The sequence below is a fragment of the Cyprinus carpio genome, chromosome A20 (assembly GCF_018340385.1).
Source record: "Cyprinus carpio isolate SPL01 chromosome A20, ASM1834038v1, whole genome shotgun sequence".
NCBI classification, from domain to species: domain Eukaryota; kingdom Metazoa; phylum Chordata; class Actinopteri; order Cypriniformes; family Cyprinidae; genus Cyprinus; species Cyprinus carpio.
Genome location: NC_056591.1, coordinates 27,234,318 through 27,254,632, shown reverse-complemented (window position 1 = coordinate 27,254,632; position 20,315 = coordinate 27,234,318). Strand labels below are relative to the sequence as shown.

Sequence of the window (20,315 nt, the reverse complement as noted above, 5' to 3'; positions counted from 1 at the left end):
ATAATAGTTATTATTAATATTATTTTTTTTTATTACCATTTTATAGCAGTATTGATAAATAAATCTCAAATTTGGCAAAATTGTGCAGCCCTATAAACAAGCATTGCAAACTTGGAACAAATTAAAAAATTAATTAATTAATTAATTAATTAATTAATTAATTAATTCATGGATTGTAATTTTACTGCTGTACTGTAAATATTTGAAATATTACAATAGTAGTATTTTTATTTAGTAAGATAAAAAATTATTATAATTATATAATCATATTGAGATATAAACCACAATTTCTTGGTTTAAAAAGCCTTCCAATTAAATTTTAGCCTAAATGATGCAGCCCTAGTCCTATAAATTTCAGAAATGTGATTTATTGAATTTTATTATGTTGTTTATTTGACAATAAGCTATACTGTGTTTTGAGTCCTTACATCTCCTCTGCTGGTGTCGCTGCTGGTGTCGTCCTCGTCAACGTCTGAAAGACAAACACAGAGGTCATTTAGAAGAAAACAAGGCTAAAAGAAGAAACGGGCACAGATGGAAAATACCTGACCAACGCACTAAAGCAAACCTTCATTAATGTGGAGGTACTTAATGGGGCGATAAAGCTAATGTCAAATGTTTGTGCCATTAAACCAAATATTTATTATTCAGCTAGCTAGTTATAAACATGTTGACAGTTGAAGAGTGTGATACTGTATTTACTAAATTGTTCCTGAAAGACGAATCTAAATGGAGAATTAATGTATGCCGCAACAGCACCTCGTGCCATTGCTTTCATCACCTTCTGAATTGTATTTTCTGACACATTTCACATATGAAATCAATCATGCTGACTGAACTATAGACAGGTGACTCACGTCGCTCCGAGTGCTTGAGTTTCCGCCGCCCTCGTTTCTTCCGTGGAGTGGAAGGGGCGGAGTCTCCGTCCGCACCGGGGGGCGTGTCTGTGCCGTTCTGGTGGGTGGAGTCAGGGGTGGAGTCAGGGGAGGAGTCTTTCGGCTCAAGGTTTTTCTGTGAAACCTGACTCTCTGCTTCACCGTTACACCCCGCCTGTTTCATACAGGTCACGCCCTCAATCACACGCCCACAACTATCCTCCTGTCAGAAGACAGAGAGAGAGAATGAGTCAGCGCGTTAACAGAAATGTCACTGTGTGAGATGTGTGTGTCATAGAGGGAATAAGAGTAATTATTATCCTAATAATAATAATAATTATTAATAAACAAAATAATTATAAAATTTATTTAGTGGTAATATTATTTCAGATATTTCAAGCATCGTTGGCTTTCGTATCATAAACTGCATGCAACATTCTTCATTTGTTTCTTCAGATAAATGCACCTGCTACAGGAGATGTTAAATGTGCATGGGCATAGGCACATATATTTAGGTGCAGTGACACATTAGTGCTAATGGAGTCACGGATCAGCTAAAGATCACTGTCTATTCTTTTTGCATTGCTCTTTAAAGATGTATTGCAAATGCTTCATAAGCATTTCCCTCTTGAAAAACACTTAGTCAACATGAAACAGCATTCAAAACCATTTTACTGCAATAATGTGATGCAATTCTGAGTGAAACAGGATTTCAATGAGACAAGACATGATTTTATCTATCAGGAATTGATTATTTCTTCAAACAGGGTTGTGGTTGATTTAACGTTAACTTTATCATCCATCAGTGAAGAAATTAGGCAGGAAATCGCTAAAATGTTTGGGGGCTGCTAGGACGTCCTACAGCGTGACGTTGTCTGTTAACTTTATGTTGAACGATAAGTCTCTTTGGTCCAGTATGACGAGGGCCGGTGTGAGTTTTACTGCTGTCTGTGAGTTAATAGATGCCAAACACACTTGCATGCACATATGAATCAGTGCAGTCGCACACACATTAGTGCTTTCATTAGAGGGATTGGTGACACTCTTTGAGAGCCACTGAGGTCTTTAATCAAGAGGTGAGAAACTCTATAAATCACAGGTGTTTCAAACCCAAGTGCACACACTTTCTGCACTCATTTTCATAGAATAAAGACTTCATAGAATATGCTTCTAGCCACAAAAGCTCAACCTCATACATCCAAAATGGGTCAAAACTCAAACTGAGCAGTTTGTAAGCATTCATCAAAGCATTCATTGCGCTTGCGTACCTGTGTGGAGTGTTTCTGCCTGAAGCAGAATATATTACACAACCAAAACTCCATGGTCAGGGAAAGATCCAGGAGATGAAATGGATCAAATCGTTCAGAGGAGCAACTGCATGCAATATTTAATGATTTCATGAATTTAAGACTTTCTGCTCTGATTTTTGTGAAAAGGTAAATTAAGACCCTTTTAAGACCCGCAGGAACTCTGCTATTGTACAGTACATTCGTAATAGTATATACACAGTGCAACGTATGAGATGAAAACCAAGATGATCAGTCGAATGTGTGAAAACATTATGTGTCCTTCTGCAGCATCAGTGAGTGTTTTTGTAGTAGTTGCATTAAGTCCCTCAGTTGTCCTCAGTGTGAAAAGATGGATCTCAAAATCATACAGTCATAGTTGGAAAGGGTCAAATACGCAAAAAAAAAAAAAAAAAACAGCTGTGGATCATCCAGGTAACAACACAGTATTATGAATTTTTAATTCTTCGTATCTCCAAAGAGTGTTTGGTTTATCAGATTTATAAAAGACAGATACAGCTGCAAGCTTCTCTCCGAAAGCAGTCGAGCTCTGGAGGCGTGCCGTGGGCGGAGCTAAAGAATCACGAGCACGCAATGCTTTTGCATAGCAAGCGTCTGCAAGCTGTGACATCGACATAAATAAAACAGGAACAAAAACTTTACAAGCTCACATCTAGAAAACACACTTCTTTGGTGACATTGTTGATTTTGTAGTCTAAAAACAAAAAGACAAATGCTTCTCAAGCAAGTCCTGTGCAGCTATACCTACGACTTCTGTAACCTGAATGAAGCACGTTGCTGGGCTGCTTTTTCTCTCTCTCTGGCTGATATGTGCCCATACAATCCTCAGCCCTTTATGATGTAATACAGGGCCATACTCGAAAAAAAAAACTTTAAGAAACTCATAGGAACCCTGAAGGAGTGTATTTAGCACAGAAATACTCCATCATGCATCCAACTCGTTTTTTGAAACTTTGGCCATGTTTACCATGAGAATCCAACTCTTTAACAGTGCAAATAAGTCAGAATGCATGAAATAGTGTTGGACCTCCACGTTAAGATCAAGAGAAACAAACTCAAGTCAAGCGTATCAGCACGTTTGACTGGCTGTGTATGAGGATGTTTCCTTCCTATCAAACATTCAGCCTCTGTTTTAGATGCGATTATGATCACCGTGACGTTCATCTAAAACAATTAGCAAGACATTGATGAGAACTTACCATCATCAGAGACCTGCAGGCTACAGCACCTCGTCTTTCTCTCTCTACCTCCCTCTGAATCTGTCTGTCTCTCTCTCACACTCTTCAAACTTCCGCCTGCTGCAACTGTAGTTTCCTGTTCCTCAGAAGTCACAAGTCAGAAATAGCTTTATTGCCAAGTACGTTTACACACACGAGGAATCCGTCTTGGTGACAGGAGCTTCCAGTGCAGAAGAAAGTACAGACACAGTGCAAACATACATGATAGTGCAGACATTCATAGGAATTACACAGTAGACATGAAATATAACACTAATATAAGAAAAACATAAATTTAAATAATGCAATATAATACAGAAGTAGAAATATAGAGAAAAACATAATTGTTTTAATGAATGTACAGATATGTAATTTACAAGTGTACTGTTTATGTAGTTTACAAATGTAAAATTTTCAGATGGTATATATAATGTCAGTTATAATAGACAGTGTATAGTTATGAAAGTTTTGGCATGCAGGAAAAAACTAGTCTTATGTCTGGCTGTTCTGGTGGTTGGTGTTCTGTAGCGCCGACCAGAAAGCAACATTTCCAAGAGAGAGTGAGCTGGGAGTGTGGGGTCCAAATTGATTTTCGTAGCCCTTTTCCTCACTCTGGAGGTGTAAAGATCTTGGAGGTTAGGCAGGGGAACCAATAATCCTCTCAGCAGTCCAGACTGTCCGTTGTAGTCTCCTGATGTCTGATTTGGTAGCTGAACCAAACCAGACAGTTATGGATGAACACAGGACAGACTCAACGATGGCCGAGTAGAACTGGTCCAGCAGCTCCTGTGGCAGGTTGAATTTCCTCAGCTGGCGAAGGAAGTACAGCCTTTGTTGGGCCTTTTCAACAATGGATTCAATGTGAGTGTCCCACTTCAGCTCCTGAGAGATTGCGGTGCCCAGGAACCTGAATGACTCCACTGTTGTTGTGACTGCACCAGACAGCCAGCTCTTTAACCTCATGTCTGTAAGCAGACTCATCTCCGTTGTGTATGAGGCTGATGATGGTAGTGTCATCTGCAAATTTGAGGTGCTTGAGGGGTTTCTGCAGTGCATTCGTTTGCATACAGGGAGAAGAGCAGTGTGGAGAGCACGCATGCGTTGTGGTACTCTCCTGAACACGTGTTGAAGACTGACACAGAAAAGAAATTGTTGGATAAAATCATTCTTTTTATTCACACAGAGAGCCGTGTCTCTGACGATGTGCAAGCCCGAATGGAGTTCTCTTTTGCATCTTCTTGTGCTTGAATGGACAAATATACACATTCAAGAGATTTTAAAGCATTCAAGTGAAAGAAGACATGAATATCCACTCCATTTAGTGTTCGGTGTACAGCACACACATAGAGCAATGTTATTTTTCATTTGATTATTTAGTTTCTGTGCCTGAACACCTACAAACCCAAAAATCTAAAGCATTGTTTAATTTGTATCTTTGTTCTATTTATTAATTTGTTCTTATTTACTGACTGTTCACTTGTCTTTAATAATGTGCATTACATATTTGTTAGGCTAGTAGTTTTGTCTGTAGTATCAAAACTGGAATCGAGAGTTGTAAAATGGAACTGTTATCTAAAAGTTTGGTATCAAAAACAACTAACACTTTTTTTTTGTTTCGTTTTTTTGTAGGGCAAGTAAAATTTTGAATCACCAGCCCGAGAGATTCCCTCTTTTCTTTTGTTGTTTGATTAACAGGTGTATTATTGTGGCAGGTGTATTATATTAAGATCTAAATCACAGATCTAACATGTTGTAAGACATACCCATCTATGTTTACTTGCCAAGACAAGTAATTCAGTGCATGCTGTCTGAGAGGTGGCTTTACGCGCGAGCGCTTCGGGAGAGTGTCAGACAGTGCAAGTAGCACATTGAGATCTTTTTTGTGGCTTAGCCTACTGTGTAAAAAAAAAACTTTTAACATCAAGCACATGCCGTATTATTTTCTCATTCATGCATGTTCTTTTTGCAAGCTCAACTATGTTAAGATAAAAAAGGAGTAAATTTTATTATTAATTATAGCGTATTGTATTCAGATACTGCCAGGATTTGCATCTGCATCTTCTTCTAGGCCTGCATTAAAATATGCTGTGAGCTTCGGTATTTTTTCAACAAATTTAAACTATCTTTCCACTATGTATTTAGCAGTTTCTCTCTGCTGAGATCTGCTTTCATATTTGGGAGCATTTGACTGACCCTTTTCATGCAGGACGTGCAACCCCTGCACATGCATTCAAAGCAAAGTGATAAAGTGTAAATTCAAATTTTTTTAATTTTAAATAACAGTCACAGTAACTGATTATAAAATGTGGTTACAATATTTTCCGGCATCACCGGGTGGGGCCCCCTCATCCTGTAAGACCGTGCATTAATGCAGCCCTAAGCGTTGCAGGTTCAGTCATAGGCAGAGACATCACAGCTTTAGTGGGGCAGAGGGACTGTCCCTGACATTACTGAACAAATGTCACGAGTTAATATGTGGTTTGTGTTGGGTGTAACTTAATTAACATCATAACATCAATTAAAACATCTGAATTAATTGAATTAAAATAGAGTTTAACACTGATTATTATAGTCAAATAAATGATGTGTGTCTCTGGTCGCTTCACAACTACTGTAGTGAAACAATAATCATGAAAATAATTAAAGGGATAGTTCACAGAGAAAAAAAAAATTAAGATTAAAACTAATACAGGTCTGGAACAACTTGAGTGTGAGTAAATGATTTTCACTTTAAAATGAACTGTCCCTTTAAGACAAAAGCAAGTCTTGCAATTAAAGGAACACTTCTGCCAAAAATGGAAATTATTCACCGTCATGTCATCCCAAACCTATATGACTTTCTTTTTTCCGTTATAGACAAAAGGCGTTTAGAAGAAATAATTTGAATGAAAGTAAAACAAAACTCATAGTGACCAAACACACACACATACACACATAAATACAGTTTTTTATACATATATATTGAAAACCTTTGTGCTGCTTCATATTTTTTGTGGAAACATTTTTTCAGGATTCTTTGAAGAGAAAGTTCAGAAGAACAGCATTTATTTGAAAAATTAATTTTTGTAACATTACAAATGTCTTTACTGTTACTTTTGATCAATTTAATGTGTGCTTGCTGAATAAGATATAATAATCGAACTGACCTCAAATTTTAGAACGTTAGTGTTTGGAAAAGAGTTTCGAAAAGACTATTTTTCATGGAAAAATAACAACATGTAAGTTTGGAATGACATGAGGGCGAGTAAATGACAGAATTTTTATTTTTGGCTGAACTGTTACTTTAATGATGAGCACAGCCACATGGGACTGAAGCTGGAATCTCATGAATTATTTGATCAGCTGCTCATTTTTCAGTCATGGCTCACAGACATTCAGATCAGCTCACAAGCACACCAGTGAACTACTGCCATACAGAAGACAAGGCAATGAACATGCTATGCAAATATATTATTTATCCACTGAACACGCAAGTTTTCTAAAGTTGTGTTCATGTGTATGCTATAGTTGTGCATATAGTATGTGCAGAAGTACTCACTCCTGGTGCTTTGCGTTTTCGAGCGGGTCGTCCAACTCTTCGTGTTGGTGTGTCCGTCACTCTCTCTTCATGTGTGACCTCACACACTTCCTGTTCCGCCTCTGGACTCTAAAACAAACAAACACATCAAATCTTTAATTATAAGGACTTTGATATATAAGTGATATTTAACATAAAAATAGGAAAAGGAATTAGGACTGCACTGAAATGAAAATTCTTGGCCGAAGCCGAACTAAATAAAAGACTGGGCCGAAGGCCGAATACCAAACACAGTTTTTCACATTTTTCCCCCCTATTTTGCCAATTTGTTTCACCATTGCATAAATTAAATAGCCAAAATGTGCTTTAAAAATATTTACTTAACACTGAATTTTTTTTAACATTACAATAACATATACCAATTAAACACAATTTAACTTAAAATTAATAAGTTTGTAAAATAATATTTGGCCATTTTTGAGACCCCCTTCTTGAATCAGCCATGCATTTTTACTGTACAAATAAAAGCAGCCTTCCTGAGCAGAAGAGACTTCTTTTACAAAATTAGAAAAAATGACAGTTCTCAGTCTGAACACTACGTGTGAATGCTATAATAAATGTATCAACAGAAAAATTACAATAATAAATATACTAAATATTGACTTATTTATTTCATTTTATAAAACAACATTAAAACAAAAACTAACAACAATAACTAATTATGAATTAGAACAAACTCTTTCTCATATTATAAAACAAAAAAACCCACAGGAAGACCTCAATGCTTTTTTTGTTAACAACAGTAGATTTATAAATGATTCTCATTACGAATTTGGGAAGACGTTTGTTGCACTTATCGCATTGTCACATGCCTATATAAAATTCAATTCATAAAAATGTTACTAAGCAACTGAAGAATAACACTATTTCAGCGCATATTTTCTTTGAACCCTGGAGCTGTGAGCTCATGCAACGCTGTTTGAATACATGCAATTCATGCTTGTATTAGAAAACACAAAGTTCTGCAGTTTATTTAATTGGTTAAGGGCATTTCGCGATTTCAGTCATCAACAGTAACCAGCAACAATCAACCCTTCCTCTTCTCATCGAAGACATGCGATGCAGTGCTAAACAGTTTTAAAAGCTTCCACACTGCCATGTTTGCTGCATTTAGTGCACGCCTCTATTTGATCGCATCACATCATTGTTCCGTACAATTTATTCGGTCTTTTCACTTATAATTTCGGTAGCCGAACAGTCGGTGCATCCCTAAAAGGAATTTTACTTTGGAGAACTTTAATCTATGAGCATAAAATAAAATACAAAACCTTTAAATTAAATTAATTTAAATTAAATTGAAGGACTTAGATCTATAAGCATATAATAAAATAAAATAAAGGAATTTTAATGCGAATGACTTTGATATATGAGTGCATAATAAAATAAAATAAAATAAAATAAAATCAATACATTTAAGGACTTATGCATATTTTTCAGTGTCAAATTCACACACACACACACACACACACACACACACACACATACACGCATGCGCGCAGAGATGATCCATCTGGACTCTCTCAGTGGGGATCCAGTCTGATGAAAGTGGTTACTAAGGTGAAAATACTGCTTAGCAACTGTCTCCAGCAGGTCATGATGCTGCTCTCCTGAACAAAACCATGAGGTCATTTCCCTGGCAACCATGTGCCCACTAATGTTATTTATCCACTAGTGCTATCACACACAACCATGAAACTACAACAGACATTGTGCAGATCTAACTCATGAAGTCTCCTGTCTCTCTCATAAATCGTTCTGTTGTAACCTTTGAAACAACATGAAGATTCATCAGTCCCCACAGGTCAGGGGTCACCAGGGGAGTATTTCTGCAAACGAGCGTGTGTGAAACTGCCTGAATGGATGTTAATAGTCATTAAACATTAACCTCAAGTCCATCAGAGATATGAAAACCACCAATAAACATGACATAAACTCCGCTGATCTGTGTTGATTCATATTAGTCCACTCAGAATGACAGCAGCCTCAATCAAGAAAGATGTTACGAACCGTCTGTGAGACATGCAAAAACTAATGTCAGCTAGATACCAGATATATCTGAGGAAACAGTGTGAAAAGGCATTTTTGTTTTAATGACTAAAATTTTTGTATTTATAATGTTACATAAGATTTCTGTTTCAAATAAATGCTGTTCTTTCTATTCATCAAATAATCAGTAAGAGTAAAATTTACTGTTTGTTACCGTTTTCAGTATTGATAATATTAAGAAATGTTTCTTGAGCATAAAATCAACATATTAGAATGATTTCTGAAGGATCATGTGACACTGAAGACTGAAGTAACGACTGCTGAAAAACAGCAACAACACATGAATAAAAAACATTAAATATAAAAATAAAAAACATTTAAAAAAAAAAAAAATTTAACAAAATTACCATCAAATAAATGCAGCCATGAACATTTTTAAAAATCTTACAGATACCAAACTTTTGAACGGTAATGTATAATTGCAATTCATAGTGACCACACTTTTTTTTTTTTTTATAATATATATATATTTATTTTATTTTAATTTTTTTTTTGATTATTATATATATAATTCTTAGTGAGTTAATAATTCTTAACATACAATTGTTTACATATACATATTATACGTTATATACAATATATATATATATATTCTCCAGGGAAAAAAAATATCTAGGTGTTCACAATTAAAAAATGTATCTAAGTTTTCAATACTAAGCAGCAAAAATGTATGATTTATAATATATATATTATATATAAATCACAGAAATAGACCATATCAGTTTAACTATCGTATGATTTATTGCAGTTTTTCGGTGCGTTATAACAATATAGAACAAAATACAGTAGTAACTGTACTAATCCAATAATTAGTTGTAATTGTAGATGGTTGGTTGTATTGTAAGAGTACAGTATAAACACATGACTCAGTGTGTCCGTGTTTAACGGTGTAGCAGGATATTACATCAGAACATCAGAGCGCGGAGACATTTTGTGTCTGCTTTTGTCATCTCCAGATTATTTCGGTCATCAGCAGGTTATTTTGGGCCACTGCTGTTGCCAAGCAACGAGACTGGGCCGAGAACAGGAGGAAGTTCCCTGGTGTAACGAGTCTGTTGGGTCCAGCACCTCTCTCTCAATCTCTCTTTCTCCCTTCCACACACTCCACTCTCCATCTCCAGGTAGAGTACTACAGACTCACACACATAGATAGATAGAGAGAATATCTAATGTTCTGTACAATAAAGAACATACATGTTTAAAAGGCACATAGTCCTAAGAATAAATAATTAACCAGTATTAATATACAGACTAAAATATTGCTCAAGGTCCCTTAGAGTCCAATAATAAAAATAAAAATCAATAAATCAATTAAATAAAAACCAAAACAGAATATATAAAACGTAAAAAGCACATATACAAAACACATATATAAAGGCTGAAATGACTGAAGAAAACACACCTGCACACTGTCCTATAGACACCAAATTAAACCAATAAAAATATGTTTAAAAACATTTATAAATATATAATAAATTATAATATTTAGAAATGTATATTTGCTTTATCAAAAAATATAAGTACCATAATTAAAATAATTCCACAATGTTCAACGTCCAATTTATGAATACTAAATCTTTTTAAAATCCTCACGTGAAAACTTATTATTAGCATTCACAATAACAACACAAATGTGTAAACTACATTTTTTCAGTTAGAATAATAAAACATATCGAGGACATACACTGAATGCTTGTGTGCTCCTGTATGCAGTCACAAGCATTTAAATGGCTCGATTTTCTCTGCCAAAGCAAACACTGATCTGATCACTGCCATAAATACTATATCAGCCAATAAATAACTTCAGCCGGGTTCACAGAGGACATCTGAATGAGCAGAGCAATAAAATCCACCACAAACATCACACACACATCCAAGATCTCAAACAAACCTTTTGCCCTGTTCAAGATATAACAAAAAATCTATAAAAACATACACACCCTCAAAACAGAACAGATTCTCCTAAAAAATAAAAAAAAAAAAAAAAAAAACTATATAAAAACATCACACCACCAACTAACACAAACTGTGATAAAACGCTTTTCAGTACACATTAACAGATTTTTAGGTTGGAAATAACTCATATAAGCACTTTTGTCTAGATTTAGGTGTAAACTGACTTTCTTCGCCACAAAATATAATATTCGCCATAAAAAAACAATTCACCTACAATGTTGCATGAAAATCTACCACTTGCCTCACGTCACATGACTTCGAGCTGCATATATCAGTTAGGCAAGGCTTTCTTAACACTGTAAGGCCAGCGTACATAAACTACCATACCTGTGTGCTGCTCCAATATCTGAAAACAGATTTATAATAACTGAACGGCCATTAAAGTGTAAGAGGAGCGGAGCAGGAAAATGAAGAGTTACGGAGAATTACTAGATCATTTCTACACACCAGCAGTAACCTCGATGACACTGCAGCGGTTCTCTTGAGATTCCTGAGGTCAGTAAGACTGTAAAATCTCTCTCTCTCTCTCTGATGGGTTCCAGGTTAATGCTCATCAGTGATTTTAATGAGTTTCACTAATCATCCATGTGGTTATTTCACCTACTGATTCCAAAGATTGGCCATTTCAGTTAAAGAGAACATGTGACTAGCACAGAGGTGAGATTTTATTAGTTTAAATATGTTAGTTCTGTCATCACAGGGCCCTACAAGGGTATTACACAAACAAATACTACAATAATATCAAATTAAAGCAATAATATTAGATTATTGCTACTCGGATGGCATACATAACTACAAATACATAACCTTAAGGTACAGCTATAATATATATGTAAGATATCTTTGTTAATATATCTTATAAGCTTTGTGGTTTTTGCACTTTTAGGCTAAAAGTATCTTGCGCATGTATGCATGCACAGACGTAATGGACACAGGCCTATGTGTTATACATAGTCTAATTAAAGTGTAAAGTGAATAAGATAGAAAAAAACATACAATCTCTAAACACAAAAACCAAAAAATTCTGCACGTAGATTGCATAGCTAAAAGCGTTTGTGTTCGTGTACTGTAGGCTACTTGTGTACTCGAGCTTTGAATGCAATCTGAAACATCCATGCCATGACATTCTGGTAAAACTTACTCATCTTATTTATGCAATACGGAAATATGTATCTAATGGGATGGGAAAGCCTTTAATATATTTAATATATTATTATATTGAAATTAAGGTTTTTGAGAAAAACATTCCAGGATTTTTCTCCATATAATGGACTTCAGTGGTGGCCAACAGACTAAAGGTCCAGGTTGCAGTTTCAATGCAGCTTCAAAGAGCTCTGCATGATCCCAGATGAGGAATAAGGGTCTTATCTAGCGAAACAATCGGTCATTTTCTTTAAAAAAAAAAAATTCATATACTTTTTAACCATAAATGCACGTCTTGCACTAGCTCTGCGATGCGAATCCATAAATTTACACATTACATAATCACGTTGGAAAGATCAGGCGCGGTTAGCTCTGTGTACTCCGGTTCAAGGGGGGAAGGGGGAAGTCGTGGTCTAATGGTTAGAGAGTTTGACTCCTAACCCTAAGGTTGTGGGTTCGAGTCTCGAGCCGGCAATACCACGACTGAGGTGCCCTTGAGCAAGGCACCGAGCCCCCAACTGCTCCCCGGGTGCCGCAGCATAAATGGCTGCCCACTGCTCCAGGTGTGTGTTCACGGTGTGTGTGTGATGGGTTAAATGCAGAGCACGAATTCTGAGTATGGGTCACCATACTTGGCTGTATGTCATGTCACTTCACATCACTTAATCTCATTTTCTCCTCCAACTTCAAAATTGTCCGCATCGTTGTTTTACCGTTTTTGTAAAGGGTGTTTGACTTTCTTTGCACGTTTGCTTTGTAAACACTAGGTCGGTACTTCCACCTAAGTCACTCGTGACCTTTCTAACGTGATTACGTAATGTGTGAAGTCGAACTATAGTGCAGCTGTGGTTAAAAAGTATATAATTTTTTTTTTTTTTTAAGAAAATGACTGATCGTTTTGTTAGATAAGACACTTATTTCTCGGCTGGGATTGTGTCGAGCCCTTTGAAGCTGCACTGAAACTGCAATTTGGACCTTCAACCCGTTGGCCACCACTGAAGTCCATTATATGGAGAAAAATCCTGGAATGTTTTCCTCAAAAACCCTAATTTCCTTAAGAATAAAGACAGAAAGACATTAACATCTTGGATGAAATGGGGGTGAGTTAATTATCAGGGAATTTTTATTCTGGAAGTGAACTAATCCTTTAACACCGCGTTTATTCTACAAGCGAGCGGTGCAAGTTACATAAAAAAAGGCTCCATTATAATCGAAAAACGCTTCGTTGATTATTTTGCAGCTTGTATAGCCTACTCTATAAAATCAAGATGTGTTCATATCATAATTCATATAATTTATTTATAAACTATAAACTAAGTAGGCTACACAAAAATTAAAGTATTTCGTTATATGTTGTGAATAAAGAGTAGGCCTATTTGTTTTCTCAATAGCTCTTTTTTTAAACTATTTTCAGCTGTCCTTTAGTTCATAGCCTATACTGTAAAACCAGATCAACGCTGCATGCCAGGGACGCAAAAGTAAAACGACGCGTCATATTCAGCGAATTCGAATTAATTCAATTCAATTCAAGTAAATCTGTACAGCGCTTTCACGATCTTTAACGCATAAATAACTGGAGCGCGCTAGTTTTCTCTCTTTCAGACCTCGTAGACGCGGCAGGAGGTGTGTTTTACTCGCAGCCTGGTTTGTCCTTCTCACTTTGCACGTGTCTGGCGGCTTCCACACGGTTCCCCCGCACACACACACACACACACACACACACACACCTTGTGACGAAACTAATGCCTCTTACCGTTTTGTTCGCCGCTGCGTCACAGTCCAGATCGAAAGGCATGATGAAACAAAAACACACTACTGTCCTGATCGATGCATTTGAAATCAAACCAAATGAAACAAAAGACATTAAAATGCTGAGGGACTTTTGTGGCGATGAAACTGATCCACCTTCAGACCATCAAATCCTCCTCCTCCCTGCGAAACCAAACACAACAACGACCGTGTCCATTTATTTCTGGAGTAAAATAGATATTTATACACTGATAGTGTATGGTTGTAGGAAATCTGATTATTTTTATTATCTAATTCCATGGAAGGCGACACATTTTGTAAAAGCAGAAGAGGAAACAATGTCTATAATGTTTCCCTCATTATAAAACGAGGCAATATTGACTTATCATATCACGACAGTCAGTAAAAAGACTTGATTTGTGTCCACAGAAGACAAACAGCAGCCAGTTTGTGGTTTAATGTGGAAAGTCTGTAACATGGCGGACGTTTGAATCTCTGCCAGTTTGTCTTTGCGCGTTATAACGCGGCCGCGTCGCGTCAATTCCGTGACGCGCTGGAAAAATGAGCGCATTTCTCGTTTATTTATAACGTCTCATTCGTTTTCACATAATATCATTCAAGAAGCTCCAACATAGCATTAGAAAATCAGTCAAATCAAGAGCTTTTATTGGTGAAGAGCGAAATGACTTTGCTGTCATCTTATTGACGGAAAATTGGATTTGAGGAGAAATTGGGAAGAAACTCTCGCACGCAAAGTTGCCGTAACAACATGCGAATGTAAAAGATGTAGTTTCAATTAAACGAGATTCGCTGGTCATCTGTAAAAACTGCTCTTTGATAGCCTTTCTCAACACGACCTTTACCGACTCATATTTCTGCCAAGACTGATCTTCAAGAAATCTTATTGAGAATACCTCTAGCTATATTGTATAATGCTTGACGGATCATTAGTTGACAGAAATGAGTTAAGAGTAGAAATATCACGAAATTTAAGACTAAAATACAAAAACAACAGGGTTAAGATACGTTTTCGTATTTTAAAACTACCCTACATTGTGATTTGATTCATTAATGACATCTATTTAAATTGAACTTAAGTATTAAACAATGAACCATTAGGAAAAAGGAAATTCGGCCTGACCTCTACTTTAGATCTATAGACACACAATAGGCCGCTTCTGATGTTAAACAAGAAGTAAAAGGGGAAGAAATGAAAGGCCTGATGAGGAAAATCCAGAATACACTCTTACCAAAAAAAATAAAATAAAAAATTTTTGCAACACCTTCCGGTTCAGCACAGAATCATCTTCTTATCAAAATAAGGAAAAAAAGAAAAGAAAAGAAAAAAGAAATTCACTGTATTTTACTCTTTGTAGACAAAGTTCTTGATGTTATGTTAAAGGTTCTTCAGATCAACATTTTTAAGCATTTTATATTTTCTATTTTCGTTCTCTTTTACTGTAATTTTTATTTATTTATTATGATCATTATTTAGATATTTTATTGATTTTGAGCATTTAAGAAGAGCTCAAGGTGTGTATAAAGTTGCATGACCTGCTGAGGGTCACAGTCCACACAGACAGTGAAACCCATGACACCTGACACAGGTGTGTTTAGAATAGACAGACTTTCATGAATTAATAACTCAATAAACTGAAAAAACGCATATTTATTTACAGTTAATGATACAGTGGAGACACCATGAGCCTAATACACTAATATAGGTCAAGAGCTTTCATGCTTTCTAAATATAGCCTACCTTTAGATATTTAAAACCACAACAACATCAAAAACCAATGAGTAGCCTATAACATATTTCGCTATACATAATATTTGCACAAATATTCCTGAAAGAGGCCTCACGGAATTAACATCTCAAGATCAACCAGAACAGTTTTGTCGTCCTTACAATAAAGGCTTAAATTATTTGTAACCTTCGTTTCTCACGTAAGAGGAATAGTTACAATCTAAGTTGCGATAAAGTCAAAGTTATTGATAGATATTGCATTAAATCCTGATAATGATGATGATGATGTGTAATGCCGGTTGACAGATTTCAGCTCGCTTCATTCACACATTCACTTCACTAGCGCGAACTTGAACTGAATTAACATGTCATTTGAAGTCACGCGAGCGGACAGATGGAAAACTCTTTAAAGGCAGCAGCTGCTGGATTTTAAAACGCACATCTGCGCAGATCTGAATTCATCATCTTCACCACCACCACCATCCTCATCCTCATTCTCATATGTCAGAGAGAAGCTCGGTGTGTGTATATCTGTGTGAATCACCCGTTTCGCCATGCAGCCCCGGGCCTGAACCCTCCGGTGGTCGCGCGCTGCCCGTCTTCCCTCCGCGTCTCTCCCCGTCCTGACCCTCCCCGGCACCGGCCTGCTCCGCTCCGCCGTCTCGGGCTCTCAGACGCCGCAGAGGCCCTTTCCAACGGGAAGAAGAAGTTCGCGGGGTCCTAGAGCCCTTTAGATCTGGATCAGCAGTGACGTCACAGGGAGATCGATTAAGCGCGTGTTTTTTTTTCAGGCATTATGAATTTAGTTCACTGTCGGATTAAATATATCTGTGTTATGTTCTTGTTTTACTTTCATTTTGGTTGCTAAAGCTTGATTTTACAGCTAATAACTCTGCGAGCAGTGTTGCCAACTTCTTTCAATGGAAAGTAGCTAAACCCCGCCTGAAAAGTCGCTAAATGTCGCTAGATGACGTCATACGCTAATTAGCATATTAATGACGTAAGTGCGTCGTATTTTATTGCCTCCCTGTGCTTACTTACTGCATTTTAATGCAGCCAAATTCGCAATAAAACTGTTTTTATTATTATATTTTAATGTTTCTGTTTACAAACAACGGAATTAATATTATAATGACTGAAACGCGGTCCATTAAGTCTACATAACCAGCTCTCAAAGATATTAATCTGCACTAAAATCCTATTCACGACATTGTCTAATGAAATCAAATACACATGATTTAGACAATGGTTGTGCTGTGATTTCGGCTATACTCGCATGTAAAAGAGTTAGAAGCAACAGAATATATTTTTTTAACTGAAAGTGCTGCTCCTCTCTGCGCTCGCTGAACAGAGCAGATGCAGAGAGAGATGTGTGTGTGCGCTGGAAAGAGAGACCTCGCGCTCGTGCGGCAGTACCAGACAGTCTCAGAGACTAAATAAGGTTTGTCCAAGAAAGTCGCTAGAATTGTCGCTAGTCGCTTTTTCCGAAAGAAACAATAAAATGGTCTGAAAAGTCGCTAAATCTAGCGACAAAGTCGCTAAGTTGGCAACACTGTCTGCGAGGGAAGCACCATATAAGGTCAGTTAGGGTCTCTTCAGCTAGTAACAAGCAATATAAGGAAGGAAACAATAAATTGTTCAAATTAATTCAATAAAATACAGGTGCTTCTCAATAAATTAGAATGTCGAGGAAAAGTTCGTTTATTTCAGTAATTCAACTCAAATTGTGAAACTCGTGTATTAAATAAATTCAATGCACACAGACTGAAGTAGTTTAAGTCTTTGGATATTTAATTGTGATGATTTTGGCTCACATTTAACAAAAACCCACCAATTCACAACAAATTAAAATACTTCAAAAAAAAAAAACATTTAGTGAATTGTTGGCCTTCTGGAAAGTATTTTAATTTACTGTACATGTACTCAGTACTTGGTAGGGGCTCCTTTTGCTTTAATTACTGCCTCAATTCGGCGTGGCATGGAGGTGATCAGTTTGTGGCACTGCTGAGGTGGTATGGAAGCCCAGGTTTCTTTGACAGTGGTCTTCAGCTCATCTGCATTTTTTGGTCTCTTGTTTCTCATTTTTCCTCTTGACAATACCCCTAGATTCTCTCTGGGGTTCAGGACTGGTGAGTTTGCTGGCCAGTCAAGCACACCAACACCATGGTCATTTAACCAACTTTTGGTGCTTTTGGCAGTGTGGGCAGGTGCCAAATCCTGCTGGAAAATGAAATCAGCATCTTCAAAAAGAAGGAAGCATGAAGTGCTCCAAGATTTCTTGGTAAATGGGTGCAGTGACTTTGGTTTTCAAAAACACAATGGACCAACACCAGCAGATGACACTTCACCCCAAATCATCACAGACTGTGGAAACTTAACACTGGACTTCAAGCGACTTGGGCTATGAGCTTCTCCACCCTTCCTTCAGACTCTAGGACCTTGGTTTCCAAATTAAATTCTAAACTTGCTCTCATCTGAAAAAAGGACTTTGGACCACTGGGCAACAGTCTGGTTCTTCTTCTCCTTAGCCCAGGTAAGACACCTCTGACGTTGTCTGTGGTCCAGGAGTGGCTTAACAAGAGGAATACGACAACTGAAACCAGTTGTGTGGTGGCTCTTGATGCCTTGACCCCAGCCTCAGTCCATTCCTTGTGAAGTTCACTCAAATTCTTGAATCGATTTTGCTTGACAATCCTCATAAGACTGAGGTTCTCTCGGTTGGTTGTGCATCTTTTTTCCTTCCACACTTTTTCCTTCCACTCAACTTTCTGTTAACATGCTTGGATACAGCACTCTGTGAACAGCCAGCTTCTTTGGCAATGAATGTTTGTGGCTTAAACTCCTTGTGAAGGGTGTCAATGATTGTCTTCTGGACAACTGTCAGATCAGCAGTCTTCCCCATGATTGTGTGGCCTAGTGAACCAAACTGAGAGTCCATTTTGAAGGCTCAGGAAACCTTTGCAGGTGTTTTGAGTTGATTAGCTGATTGGCATGTCACCATATTCTAATTTGTTGAGATCGTGAATTGGAGGGTTTTTGTTAAATGTGAGCCAAAATCATTATAATTAAAAGAACCAAAGACTTAAACTACTTCAGTCTTTGTGCATTGAATTTATTTAATACACAAGTTTCACAATTTGAGTTGAATTACTGAAATAAATGAACTTTTCCTCGACATTCTAATTTATTGAGAAGCACCTCTATATAGTGTTCCCAGCTTCTTTGTGTGTGTGTGTGCTTTAATTACAAAATTGCCAGAAAAGAAATTAAATTAATAATATTGCCTAAATTTATCATTGTACATATACATTACTATTTCTATATCATTGTACCTATACATTATCTATCTATCTATCTATCTATCTAACCCAAGGTTGCCCAGTTGCCAGATCTTGCATGAAATGCATCCTTCTCACACAATTGATACATACAAATTTCAACCCATTTGTCTCCTCAACTTGGCAACCTACAACAGTCATGACTACCGCAGAAAGGAAAGGATCACTGGTAGAAATGGGATGGGGGGAGAAGACTCAGGTGGTGCTCCGGTGAAAAAAAAAAAAAAAAAGAAAAAAAAAATCATGCAAATTGAGATATAGCTAACACTTGAAAAGGCTATGGTTTAATTGAATAAATATTGCAAAATCAGGTGCTGCGCTGCTTTGTTTACCGCGGTTACTGAGGAAATGGCTACATTCCTGGCGAAAAGCGAAAGAATGAAGAGAGAATGAATTTGCATTTTGGCTTTTTGTCTTAGTCCAAAGCCAAAAATACCCTTATTTTTACACAGAAAACATGCAGTTTGATATACACACAGTATAAATAATTGTTTGATAATAATTGTTTAAATTAATATAATAAATTAAAATAATAATAATATAATAATTGATACTTTTGCCCCGCCCCAAACCCCATATATTAGAAAAACAGTTTTTACTGCATAATATATGTGGAAATCATTGCACTACCTTTCAAAAGATTGTGGTAAGAGGTACACACTCACACAAACACACATATTTTTCCACATTTATCATGGTGTTCTTTAAAAGTACTTTAAAGATGCTAATTGTAGTACCATTGTATACATCAAAATATTAACATTTGATACCATCACTGTACCATGGTACCAACAAAGGGCCAAAACACAGAATAATATAACTGTAAGAGAGAGAGACAGACAGATAGGGCGAGCGAGACAGACGAGGAATGGTGTCCTTGAGTGAATCTCTGCAGCATCTTATTCTGTCACACACAGATTTCCCCCAGCGTACACGTCTGTTCATGCTGCTCTCATTAAAATTCACTCCACGTCACGCCTGCTCACGCTGGCAGAGTGTCAAGACCCTGTCTGTCTGTCACACAGGTACTCAGTGAGGAGTTTACAGCTCTCAGATCTCACTTCTCTGTGACAAGAGAAGAACAAATGTGCAGGAAAAACTCATGCAAACGGAATCATCTGGATCTTGGCGTCCTGCCCTACAAATACTATATACATAAATGTATATACTGTCCCATCATCAGAGAAGCACATGCTTTTTGTGCATAGAAGTAGTATGCAATTTTGGCAGCAACCACTGAGAGCATTATATTACACTGAAGGCCTTTATGGGACCTGAAGGAAAACCACACAAGCAAAATTAAAGAAACAAATAAACTTTTTTTTCCTCAAAATGGCAAGATATACACAAAGAATTTGCA

At 36.8% G+C, this 20,315-nt stretch overlaps 1 protein-coding gene across 1 annotated transcript in view; it reads right to left on the bottom strand.

The window, feature by feature from the left end:
- LOC109113058 (DNA (cytosine-5)-methyltransferase 3A-like) overlaps positions 1–16,347 on the bottom strand; it is a 36,924-nt gene extending 20,577 nt beyond the window's left edge. Inside the window, 5 exon segments of the mRNA XM_042778288.1 lie at positions 429–472; positions 858–1,098; positions 6,938–7,045; positions 13,875–14,053; positions 16,162–16,347. Of these exon segments, the coding sequence (XP_042634222.1) occupies positions 429–472; positions 858–1,098; positions 6,938–7,045; positions 13,875–13,985 (504 nt within the window). The 5' untranslated portion in view covers positions 13,986–14,053; positions 16,162–16,347.
- Between the last annotated feature and the right edge of the window lie 3,968 nt (positions 16,348–20,315).